Here is a 13,507-nt window from a genome sequence, read left to right as displayed (position 1 = left end):
ACTGGGTAGGGGTCAGTTCTGCTGTAAGTTTATCCATCTGCAATATTAACTCAGTACATTTTCCCTCTTCATACACTGCCTGATTTGTTGGACATTTACCACAATTTACTTTTTGCTTTAACTCTCAGCTATAGCTTTCATCTGCATTTCACAACTTTAAAATTTGCTTATTTCCCCTCTCTCGATCTAAATGCCTTCACTAATCTGCCAACTGGACAGCTCTGTAAACAGTAAAATCAGCTGTGGTTTTCCCCTTTAAGATACAGTATATTCCTTCATCCTATCCAACCCTATCCCACTCTTTCTGAACATAAAGGCTAGGTTGTTTTCTTACTTTCCCAGATCAAATGGACTTTGACCTGAAATATTTCCAGAGATGCTGCCTGCCCAGCTCAGTGTTTCCAGTGTTTTCCATTTTTATTGCAGATAGCCAAAATCTACTTTTTTTGTGAAGTACATTTAAAAGGACTTGGACATATACTTGAAATGCCAAAACTTTTAGGGCAAATAATATGGATCTAGGAAGCAGGAAAACTCTCGTTCAACTGGTACAATGAACAGAAGAGCTTCTTTCTGTAATACAAACGTTTGGTTTTAAGGGTGATGCTATGTTCAGATTTGAAGGCCATTAGAAAAATGTCTGAAAGTATCTAAAGTCAATCAGAAAAAGTGTTTATGTCTAAAGAGTACTACTAAAATAATAATTTGTATATTCACCTACCTAATGTTCTTGAAAATGCATTTGTAATTTATGCTTTCTATGTACATAATTCTGCAGCAAAATGTTACATTGATGGAAGACTGAACAGTGACTCATCCTGCCCTGCCAATGACTTCCTCTCAGACATCTACAGTGACAGTAAACTATCAAGAAAAGAGCTATATGCTACCATCACTGAGCTCCAGATTGGAGGAGTGGAGACGGTAAATATACTAACCAAAGTACATATGCTACTTTTGAGAATGAAAGATCTTGTTCAGAACTAAATTGAAAGAAAGCTCTTAGTTACAGTTGCTGCATATCACCCTGACTTTGTGGAAGCTATCATAATTTTGAAACAGAACAATAATTTCCTGCTCTTTTCAAGCCCTGAACACACAACCTAAGCATGACTGTTTAAAATGGAGTAAATCTCAAATCAATGAAAGTCATTGGAAAATAGAGACCATGACTGAACACCTGTCGCAGTGCCTGTGGATTTCATGGCCAAGCCTTGGTAAAATTAAATCAGTGAACTGCCAACACCAACTGAGCAAATGTTCACCTCTTTGAGGAAGTTGTGTTATAGAAATCTGGCAGATTCTCCATTGACCAACATCAACAGGATAAGTAGGCTTTAGTTTTGACTAACTCCTACTTATTCCTACAATTCTATGTTGGGTGCATAGAGTAACGATCAGCAATAGGACATTTTTGTGAGCCAGGTTATCCATTCATGTTTAATTAAAACCTTGGAAGGTAAAGCACAATTCAATATTTCTAGACCAGGTTCCAATAATATCTTTATGGTCTTCTGATTAGGTTGAAAAACAAAAAATGTGCAGATATCTGAAATAAAAGCAGAAAATTCTGAAAATGCTCAGCAGGTCAGACAGCATCTGTGGGGAAAGAAATTATTCAAATATATCTAATCAATTGTGCTTCATCAATATTTTTCATGATGAATTATCAACATATGTCTGTATCTGACAGCTATCATTATTAAGTGGGAGTATATTCACTTCAACTATAAGAAATTATGTTGTTAAATGCATAGTATTTATATTGTTAAGTATATTTTGTGTGGATCCTCAAAGTGGAATTGGTACTGTTGTATTCTGAATAATTGTGCTGGGAATTAATGATACAAATCCATCCCTTGTTTCAGTAATTTGAGTGTATAGCAACAATTACTGAAATTTCATTTATGCTAACTAACCAGCATAGTGTAACTTGCAAAGAAATTGAGGTTAACAGCAATTACCATCAGTTTTAGAGCCACTCTACTTTAGTTGTAGTGATCTGTACATCTTTATAAGGTTAACAGCAATTAGCTTCAGTTTTGAGAGCCACCCTGCTTTTATTGCAGTGATCTGTACATCTTTTTAAGGTTAACTCATGAGCTAAAAATAAGCAAGTTAAAGATCTCTGATCTAGGTAGTATCGAGCCTTAAAGGGTCAACTCAATTCTGCTTTTGATATAACAAATCCTACAATAGTATCGGGAAATTAGATTAATTAAGCTTATGTTAAATAGGATCTGATTGTAATGCACTTGTGTAATGTAAATTTAAGCACCAAGTACACCATCTGATATGACATTTACTACCTTGATGTACTAGATCTTTTCTTTAATAAAGGATATTTAGTTGATAATTCTAACCTTTGTAAGTGGCAACACTCAAAGAACTTACAGATATCAACAGTGACATTACTAATGATTTAGTGATACTTAGTTTGGAAGGCAGCTCCTGTAGATTTCAAAGATTATGTAGAATATTCTCAAACATTTTATCACTCCATAAAACCATGATTACATTTTGTGAGAAGTTACAAAGTGGCTCTCACATGTCTAAAGCTTCAACATAAGACAAGTTGTATTTTTAAAATAGAAGAAAGATCCCTTTTTAAATATTGTAACTCGCAACTATTAATGAGGAAATGAATATGAAGTCAGTTGGAGAAAATTACCACTCTCTACTTTCTTTTACATCAAAGACTGCCAACAGTTTGCTATGGGCCATTTTCAATCTCTCTCGCAATACCAAAGTGCAAGAAAAACTTAATGAGGAACTGTTGCGTGTTCTGCCTAAAAACCAAACTCCAACTGCAGAAGATATTAAGAAAATGCCCTACCTGAAAGCTTGTCTGAAGGAGTCTATGAGGTTTGATTGCATCACTTGTTATTTAATTGCTTTGAATTCCCTGCTGAAACTGTTAGCATCAAATCATTTTTTGAATTATGTTTGTTATGCATTAAGTCCCAGTTAAGAAACCCCTATGGTTAGCAACTAGTAATGAAAAAACACAGAGCTTTTTCTCAGTCTAATAAACAGACCATAAGCCCCCTTCTTAATCTGGTTGATAGCACATACAATATGGAACAGTACAACACAGGAACAGGCCCCTTTGACCTGCAGTATTGAGCTGAACTAATTAAAATAGCATTCAAGTGCTTAAATAAACTAATCCTGTCTACCTACAAAATGTCCATATCCTTTCATTTCCTGCATATTCACATGCCTCCATCACATTTGCCTCTACCAACACCCTAGATAGTGCATTTCCAGCACTTCTCACTCTCCATGTAAAATTTGCCTTGCACATCTCCTTTGAATTTATCCCCTCTCATGTTAAATACATGCCTTCTGGCATTGGATATTTTCAATCTTGGAAAAGGATACCAATTATCCATGCCGTGACAGAAAACACAATCTAAGTCTGTCCAGCCTCTCCTTGCATTTCAAATTTGGCTGGGTTAAATGCCATCTGCCATTTCTCAGCCCACATCTCTAACTGATCTATCTCTTGCAGAATCCTTTGACAGTCTTGCACATTATCCTCAACACCACTAATATTTGTATTGCCTGCAAACTTGTGATGTATTTATAATAGTTTATAAATTGAGCATTTTTGAATTGAAAGTTTTATATTTACAAATTATGAAATGAAAAGGGTTTTGCTTATATGATTGTACTTTCAGTAATAATCATTTATATTCAGTTTTTAACAGGAGACCTGAAGAAGTTTACTATCTTTACCATGATAAAGATGGCACCTTCATCTTCACTCCAAATAATTTATTGTATATATTAAAATTTAACAACAGTTTTTAATGTTTGTGATTTTAGCAATCTTAGTAAATATACTAAATGCCTCAGTAAAATAATTACTTACAACAAATATTTGTTTAGAATTACTCCTTCTGTGCCCTTTACAAGTCGGACCTTGGAAGAAGAAACCGTCCTTGGTGACTATCTGCTGCCCAAGGGAGTAAGTATACAGCAAAATTTTAGATACAAACCAAGAATGTAACATACAGTAGCTTCAGTTAGCTCTGATTTTGTCACCGTACTAAATTATTGATCATTCAATATTTTTAAGGGGCTTTCATATTACAGTAAGTGATAAAAGGCAGAATCTGATCACAGGCCATCATTTTCCTGATCCACCCTGCCACACCAATCAATTTTTGGTAGCAGTGTCAAGAATTTAACCTGCACCTAAACTGGCCAAACCAATTCAGCAACAGTACTGAGGAGCAAGCAGAATCAGAATCAGTATCAGTTTATTATCACCAGCATGTGACGTGAAATTTGTTAACTCAGCAGCAGCAGTTCAATGCAATACATAATCTAACAGAGAGAGAAAATAGTAATAATAATAAATAAAATAAAACATAATAAATAAACAAGTGAATCAATTACATATATTGAATATATTTTTTAAAAATGTGCAAAAACAGAAATACTGTATATTAAAAAAAATGAGGTAGTGTCCAAAGCTTCAATGTCCATTTAGGAATTAGATGGCAGAGGCAAAGAAGCTGTTCCTGAATCACTGAGTTTGTGCCTTCAGGCTTTTGTATCTCCTACCTGAAGTTAACAGTGAGAAAAGGGCATGCCCTGGAGGTCCTTAATAATGGATGCTGCCTTTCTGAGAGACCACTCCCTGAAAATGTCCTGGGTACTTTGTAGGCTAGTGCTCAAGATGGAGCTGCCTAGATTTACAATCTTCTGCAGCTTCTTTTGATCCTGTGCAGTGCTCTTCCATACCAGACAGTGAAGCAGCCTGTCAGGATGCTCTCCACAGTACAACTATAGATGTCTTTGAGTGTATTTGTTGACATACCAAATCTCTTCAAACTGCTAATAAAGTTTAGCCGCTGTCTTGCCTTCTTTATGATTACATCAATATGTTGGGACCAGGTTAGATCCTCAGAGATCTTGACACCCAGGAACTTGAAGCTGCTCACTCTCTACACTTCTGATCCCTCTATGAGGATTGGTATGTGTTCCTTCATCTTATCCTTCCTGAAGTCCACAATCAGCAACTTCATCTTACTGATGTTGAGTGCCAAGTTGTTGCTGCGGCACCATTCCACTAGTTAGCATATCTCACTCCTGTACGCCCTCTTGTCATCACCTGAGATTCTACCAACAATGGTTGTATCATCAGCAAATTTGTAGATGGTATTTGAGCTATGCCTAGCCACATAGTCATGTGTATACAGACAGCAGAGCAGTAGGCAGAGGTGCGCCAGTATTGATCGTCAGCGAGGAGTATATGTTATCACCATTCTGCACAGACTGTTGTCTTCCAGTTAGAAAGTCAAGGATCCAATTGCAGAGGGAGGTACAGAGGCCCAGGTTCTGCAACTTCTCAATCAGGATTGTGGGAATGATGGTATTAAATGCTGAACTATAGTCGATGAACAGCATCCTGACGTAGGTGTTTGTGTTGTCTGGGTGGAAAATATTGCTGAAGAAATTAATGCTTTGAAAGCTGAAACCCCCCCCCCCAACAACCTGATCTTTGCATTCTCAAATATTAAAGGGCCAAATCATGGAAATAGTGATCATATTCCAAAATACTATATATTATGGAATAAATTATGTTTAGTCCTTTCCATAAATGTTGCCTCATTGACTTCCTCCAGCATTGTGTGTGTGTTGATCAAGATTTCCAGCATCTTGTGTCTACATTTCCCTGTTTTATTTACTCCCAAGTTTGGTTCTGATGCTCCCTCCCCAGAAAAAAAAACACAGCAGATGCCCAGTTAGACATATGGGAACTTTATGCACCCTTTTGTGAATCATTTAACCCCCAATTCAGAAACAGTGAAAGAACAACTACTCCTAATATAACTGTTTAGTACTGCATTGCGTGGATGATGTGGAAACCTTCAGGCCCATTTACATTTACTATATATCATGGAACTGAGAGTCCAAAAGCCTATTCATTGCTTTTCAGAACAACTTTTTTATCAAAAACAAAGGGGAAAGTGGCCATTTTTTATCTTACAGACGATCTTAATGATAAGCTATCACGCATTAGGATGGAATGAAGAATATTTTGAAGAAGGAATGCAGTTCAAACCTGAACGCTGGCTACAGGATACGGATAAAATCAATCCTTTTGCTCACATGCCATTTGGGATTGGAAAAAGGATGTGTATAGGCCGGCGGCTGGCAGAATTGCAGCTTCAGTTGGCTCTCTGCTGGGTAAGTTGTGTGTGCAGGCTATTGACATTGGTCCAGCTTTTGCTTAAGTGTAGCAAATAGCCATGGGAATGCCCTTTTCAAATTGGAATATTTTTTCTCTGTAGCTGGTACAAAGGTACAGAATAGTGGCAACTGATGAAGATAATGTGGAAATACTGAACTCTGGGATAATGGTGCCAAATCGTGAGATCCCTGTTGCATTCCACAAACGTTAAAAGGTACGTTCACAATTGTTTTTGATTTTTTATTCAATAACTTCCTTTTTTGGTTTCCCCCCTTTTCTCTCTGTGCCTTGTGAATCAATCCTATACCCTCCTCACTATATCATATGAACAAACTGTAACAATATCTGAGAGAAGTGAACCCCCCTTGACACTCCTGTATGTGCATTGTGAAGCAATCCATTAACCATTCTGTATTTTGTGAACCAAATCCTTTTATTGCTCTATGTACTAATCCCAGACACATTTATTTTGTATTGAGAAGTGACCCCTTTCCAAAAAATATAGTTACTATGAACTAATCCACTGCTTTCTTTTCTATGTATTGTGAATCATTTTCTTCTAGACCAATATGTGCATTGTGAACCAAGGACTATAGTTCTCCCTTTTTAGTGAACCAATTTCTGACACACCTATCTATGCATTGTAAACCCAGCCCTTTCTGAGAAATGTGAACTAATCACTTCCTCTCTTTTCTGTCATTGTGAAAAAAGGCAGCATACTCTTTTCTGTGTAATAAACCAGTTCCTGACACACCTCTCCATGTATTTTGATTGAATCTCTTACACTCATCTGAATTGATTTGTTATACCATATTATCTTTTGTGCATTGTGAAACAATACAAAATATGCCTGTCCGTGCTTTGCCATCCAATCTCTGATCCTCTTGTATTCATTTACAATGCATAGAGAAGACCCTCTTGTTTGTGTTTTGTAAACTAAGCTCTAGCTGTCCTGAAAGTTGGAACTAATCCTCGAAATACCTGTTACCACATTGTAAACAGTCCACAATAATGCTTATGAACCTGTTGTAGGAGTGTAAGGGTGATACAATTTAGCTTGTGCCTTACATTTTATTATTCTTCTTCTTCTCTGCTTATTTTTCCAAATGGGATTAGAAAGCCACTGGAGTTCACTTTTTTATTTACAATTACTGAAGTGACCCCCTAGCACCCTTTACATTTTACCTTATAACCTAGCTATATGACTGAGTATTAAGCTATCTTGAGCGTTACCATCAAATTTTAACAAGTAACACTTCCATGAAATTATATTTTAACAGGGTTTAGAAACATTATATGAATGAAAAATATTGTTGTTAATAAACAAATCAGCCCCTTTGTCAACAGTTAGGATCTCAATAAATGGTGGAATTCTCTCAAATGGCCCTTCTCATGTTTTCATGTTTGCAAAGCACAGATGATCCCCTTACAGTTCAGTGTGAGAAATACAGATAAAAAGTAACACCTTCAATTCAATCCTCTAAACACATTTCAGTGTTTTGATACAATAACTCAAGTAGGAGACACAAGAGACTACAGACGTTCGAAGTCTGGGGCAACATGCAAAACACTGGAGGAACTCAGCAGGTCAAGAAGCATTTATGGAGGGAAATTAACAGTTGATGCTTCAGGTTGAGATCCTTCATCTAATAGGCACTGGAGAAGTTTTTTCCCTACTGCGGTCACTTTGCTGAACAGTTAACTGCCGGTTAACTGTCGGCTAACTATTACTTGGATTGCACTACCTGTATGTATAATCTATATTTTCATTTATATTTATCATTATTATTGTTATGAGCAGAGAGACAACATCTGCCGGAAGTAAATTCCTTGTATGTGCATAGGTACTTGGCGATTAAAGTCTGATTCTGATTCTGTATGGGAAAGAAGGTGGGGGAGATAGTTGGTGTAAAAAGTGGAGGGAGCAGACAGAGCAAGTTCTGGCAAGTGATAGGTGGATCCTGGTAAGGGGGTTGATAGAGAGATGATGGTGATAGGAAACTGAGGTCAGAGGCTGGCAGGTGATAAGTGAAGGTGACAAAGGGGTAAAGAGGTTGGAATCTGATAGGGGTGGACTGTGGACCATTGAGTATGGGGGGAAGGTAGGGAGGAGGAGCAGTGGGAGGAGTGTGTAGTTGATGGGCAGTTGGAGAATTTGGGAAAGGGAGAAGAGATAGGGTTGTGTAAGCCAGGTGGATCAGGAGGAGATAGCAAAAAAGCTGGAAAAGGGCATGAGAGAAGCAGTTATTGGAAGTTTCAACATCCATGCCTTGAGGTTGGAGACTTCCCAAGCAGAGTATGGAGGTATCATTCATCTAACTGGTGTTTATCCTTGACCTGGAAGTGGTGTTGATGTGGGAATATGAATTGGAAATAAAATAGCTGGGAAGAGGAGGTCATAACTGGCAAAGCAGATGGAGCCAAAATTCTCAGCGCAGTGGTCCTCAGTCTATGCCCTTTCTTAGTGACGTAGAGGGGCTGCACCTTGAACATTAGATGCATTAAATAACATCAAGGGAAAGGCTGCTTCACCTGGAAGGGCTGTTTATGGCCTTGACTGGTAGTGAGGGATGAGGTGTAGGGCTAGTTGTAACACTTTGCAGAGTTATAGGGACAGATTTCTGGGGAGGGAGGCTGATCAGATAATGGACTCACAGAGGAAGTAATCCCTGTAAAAAGTGAAGAGGGGAGAGGATAGGAGAGATGATAGGTCCAAGTGGTGGGATCCTGTTGGACATGATGGAAGCTACAAAGAATGATAGGTTGAATGTGTAGGTTAACACGGTGGTAGGTTAATGGCAAAATCTGGGAAATGGAAGAGATGTGGACGAATGCTCCTTCTTAGATGCCCTTGATTGGAAGTGCTGATAATTTAGAATAGATGTAGACACAGGGGAACTGAGAAAAGGGAATGGCGTCTTTGCAAGTGACAGGGTAAGAAAAGTTGTAATAAAGGTAGATGTGGGAGAGATTAGATTTATATAAAATGTTTGTGGCCAAACTGTCTTTGGAGATGCAGATAGAGAGATCAAGAAAGGGGAGAGAAGTGTTGGAGATAGACCAAGTGAATTTGAAGATGGGGTGGAACTTGATAAAGAAATTGATGACTTTGCATGGGTTCAGGAAGCAGACATCAATGTAGCTGAGAAAGAGTTGTGGAGCATTCCCAGAGTAGGTTTGAAACATGAATTGCACCATATAGACAATGAAAATGTAGGTATAACTGTAACCCATTGATGCACCATCAATAACTCTCTGAGACATGAGGCGAGATATCGGCTTTTATTGATTGGAAGAAAGAACAAGCAGCAATTGACCACCATGCTACATCCTGGAGACTAAGAGGCAGGGCTCAGGCCCCAATCGCCTTTTTACCGGGGTCTGTGGGAGGAGCCACAGTCAGTGGGAGGAGCCACAGGAGCAGTCAGCAGGGGTGGGGTGGGGGGGGCGGTGTCCAGACAGGTATAAGTAGTTCACCACACCCATATGAGTGCCCGTGGCTATTCCTTTGGTTTGGAGTAAGTAAGAACAATTACATTAGTTATATTTCTTCCCACCTCACCTTTGCTTGTCATTTAAAGCTGAAAAAATGTTACTGTTATTTATCCAGAGTTGGAAACAGCTAGAATTAAACAACGCTGAAGGATTTTTTTCATGGATATTTTGTATGTGTCTTGATGTGACAAGAAAGTAGAGGGTGAGGTCAAGAGAACTTACTCTGTTTAAAATAATGCACTACAAAGGAAATAGTTATCTAAAAATTCATCCTGGTCAGTAGCATTAAACACATCATGACATAAATGAGCATAATTAGAAGGCTTTCAATAATTCAGTTTGTAAATTGGATAATTTATGTTCAGTTATCTCTGTGTTATAACTATAATAATCACATCAGCTCATAGATTTTTTTCTTTTCAGGAGCACCTTGATTCTTCGAGAGCACAGCCAACCCTACACCCTTGTTAACCTCAACATTTTATAATCAGTCAAAAAGGCATCACAAGGCCAAAAGAACATTATGGGAATGGAAGGATTACAACACTTTTTATGACTCACAGAGGATTACAGTCTACACCTGGTCTGATAAGAAATTTAGTAATGCAACCTTATTTTGACAGACCCATTCACTGAGTAATAGCCTTACATACTGTAAAGAAACACTATGTGATATTTGGTGCTTAATGTTCTGTAAAGTTGTAATATATGTAAAATCATATAAAGTAAGGGTTTTCAAATAACCAGAAGAAATTCTCTCCATGAAAACTTGTGTCTGTGCCAGTACTCTGCAAACAAAACTGTTCATACAGACCGAGTTGTTTTTAGGTGGATTTGTGTTGTTGCTATAAACAGCAGGCGTTGGAGAATCTGCACATTGCAGATCTGCTAGATGAAGGAGGGATTTCAGACAGAGAATACCTGCTTTTTTCTAGATTAACTGGAAAATTGCATCAAGTATAACTGATGTAGGATGTATCACATTGGATTCAATATTCAATTGTGCCTATGAAATGTAAATCCAACAATGATGTACAATATGAGATCATAGTTACTCCTCCCACTCTGTACTGTTATGTAGGGTGAATCCTATCTCTGCTTTCTTTGTTACATGTAATTATGTAAATACCACAGATATTAATTAAACTGCAAATTTATGCATCAAATCAACATTTACATCCTTGTTTAAATCCTGAAGGCTACTGATAAACTGACATTTAAGGCTGTTTGTGTTATATATAAAACTGCACTCAATTTAAAAGTTAAAGGCATTTTCTGACATATTAGTCAATCATACAACTGAAACAAATTTTACTGCCTGACTTGGGAACAAAACAATATGCTAATAAAAGATAATAAGAATAATTTATTAAGTACTTAATAATTCTTTTAATTCCTTTTAGTTTCTTATTCATGATATGTGAAACAGAATCATTCTGTCACACAGTATGCAAACAATCCCTTTGGCTCACTATCCATACTGATCATTAAGCACCCATTTACACCAATCACTCTTTATTCTCCCCACGTTCCATCAGCTCCTCAAGAATCCACCACAAATCTATACACTGGGATCAATTTACTGTGGCCAATTAGTCCACCAACCTGCACATCTCGAAAGAGGAAGAGATCTGGAGGAATCTCAGGAGGAAAATTCAGGGACTGAGATAAACGCAGTCACAGGGAGAATGTACAAACTTGGAGCACTGAAAGATTTGTAGCAATTCACATGCAAAAGAAAACTAAACGAAATTGGGCTCTGATGCATTTAGTATTACAGGTTACAAGTGAAAGCGCATCTCCAAAATGTGCCTGTGATTTGCATGTATCCCATAAGGCCAAACCTTGCTGTTATGTCACATGGCTAAAAAATAAATATACCCTTGCCTGTAAAGACTTTGCAAAGCATCACCTAGAAAATAAAGATGTGGAAGAAGGTCTTGTGTTTAGATGAGACTAGAGTGGAACTTTTTGCCTGCAACACTAAGCAGTATGTGTGGCATAAATCTAATACTGCACATCAGCAGATAACACCATCCATACTGTAAAGTATGGTGGAGGTAGTGTCATGCTATGGGGATGCTTTTCAGCAGCAGGGACTGGACATCGGGTGGGAAGATGAGAAATCCTTCATAAAAACCTGCTAGCCTTTGCCAGAAGTTTGTTTTTCAGCAGAACAATGATCAGTGATTACACACTGCCAGAGCAATCATGGAGTGGCTTCAAATGAAGAAAATTGAGTCTCTGAGTGGCCCAGTCAGAATCCTGATCTCAAGCTGATCGAATATCTCTGGCAAGACCTGGAGATTGCTGTCCCAACTAACCTGGCACAGCTCGAGCAATTTTGCAAGGAGGAATGGGCAAATCTGACACCAAAACATTGTGCAGAGCTAATAGAGACTTATTCAAAAGGACTACTGGCTGCAATAGCTGCGAGATGCGGTTCACCAAAGTACCGAGCAAAGGGGGATGAAAAATTTTGAGTTGCTGACAACTCAATTTTGAATTTTTAGTTTTCATGCTTTACAATTTTCCCTGGGTTTTTTGGGGCTCTATTGTGAAAAAAGGAGTATGTGATTCAGTTAAATTGATCAAAATCCCTGGATGTAACACGCATTTATGTGAATAAAGGACTGGGGCTGAATACTTTCACAAGGTTGAATACATTTACATGGCACTGTAGGAAACTTTACTCTATTACATTATTCCAATTCTACAGCTATGCAAGCTTGTGCATGATCTATAATGGAAGGTTTTCTTTAAGTATAAACCTTTTAGACTCAATTTGCAAATGATTCAATGGCTGTGTTTTAAAAATAAAGGTGTCCAAGTAACAAATATTTTATAACAACGTATAATAGATAATTCCCAAACATGAGAAAATCTGAAGATGCTGGAAATCCAGCAGCACACAAAAAATGCTGGAGAATCTTAGCATGCCAGGCAGCATCTATGGAAAAGAGTAAACAGTCGACGTTTCCGGCCGAGATCCTTCATCAGGACTGGAAAAAAATGAAAAGTCAGAGTAAGAAGGTAGGGGAGGGGAGGAAGAAGTACAAGGTGGTAGATGATAGGTGAAACTGGGAGAAGGAAAGGGTTGAAGTAAAGAGCTGGTAAGTTGATAAGTGAAAGAGATAAATGGCTGAAGAAGGGTAAATCTGATAGGAGAGGGTAGAAGTCCATAGAAGAAGAGAAGTGGGAGGAGCACCAGAAGAAGGTGATGGGCAGGTCAGAAGATAAAGTGAGAGAGGAAAAAGGAAATGAGAATGGTGAAGGGGGGAGGGGACGGGAAGGCATTACCGGAAGTTTGAGAAATCTAAGTTCACGCCATCAAGGTTGGAGGCTACTCAGATGGAATATAAGGCTTTGCTCCTCCAACTTGAGTGTGGACTCATAGTGGCAGCAGAGGAGGCCATGGACTGAAGGGTTGGAATGTGAATGGGAAGGACAATTGAAATGGATGGCCACTGGGAGATCCTGCTTTTTCTAGTGGATAGAGCGTAGATGCTTGGTGAAGTGGTCTCCCAATCGACATCAGGTTTCACTGATATACAGGAGGCTATACCGGGAGTACTGGATATAGTAGATGACCCCAGCAGACTCACAGGTTTAGTTGTCAAAATAAAACATTAGGATGAAAAAAAATCATATCAGAAATTGGCAGATATAATTTCACAGCATTTATAGGCATCTTATAACATCAAACATAGAATGATACAGCACGACACAGGCACCTTGGCCCAACATGCCTGTGTTTTTCATAAACTAATCCCATCTGCCAGCTCATGGTCTATATCTTCCATT

General features: G+C 38.2%; 1 protein-coding gene across 2 annotated transcripts in view; it reads left to right on the top strand.

Moving 5' to 3' along the window:
• Positions 1-10,873, top strand: part of cyp24a1 (cytochrome P450, family 24, subfamily A, polypeptide 1) — a 78,741-nt gene extending 67,868 nt beyond the window's left edge. For both annotated transcript variants that reach the window (XM_073061643.1, XM_073061642.1), the window contains exons 7-12: positions 779-924; positions 2,699-2,865; positions 3,895-3,973; positions 6,007-6,204; positions 6,309-6,422; positions 10,127-10,873. In XM_073061643.1, the coding sequence (XP_072917744.1) occupies positions 779-924; positions 2,699-2,865; positions 3,895-3,973; positions 6,007-6,204; positions 6,309-6,419 (701 nt within the window). In that variant the 3' untranslated portion in view covers positions 6,420-6,422; positions 10,127-10,873. The remainder of the gene's footprint in view (positions 1-778; positions 925-2,698; positions 2,866-3,894; positions 3,974-6,006; positions 6,205-6,308; positions 6,423-10,126) is intronic.
• The last annotated feature ends 2,634 nt before the right edge of the window (positions 10,874-13,507 follow it).

Source organism: Hemitrygon akajei, chromosome 11, assembly GCF_048418815.1.
Source record: "Hemitrygon akajei chromosome 11, sHemAka1.3, whole genome shotgun sequence".
NCBI lineage: Eukaryota > Metazoa > Chordata > Chondrichthyes > Myliobatiformes > Dasyatidae > Hemitrygon > Hemitrygon akajei.
The sequence above is the reverse complement of the archived record's forward strand: the minus strand, read 5'-3'. Positions and strand labels throughout refer to the sequence as shown.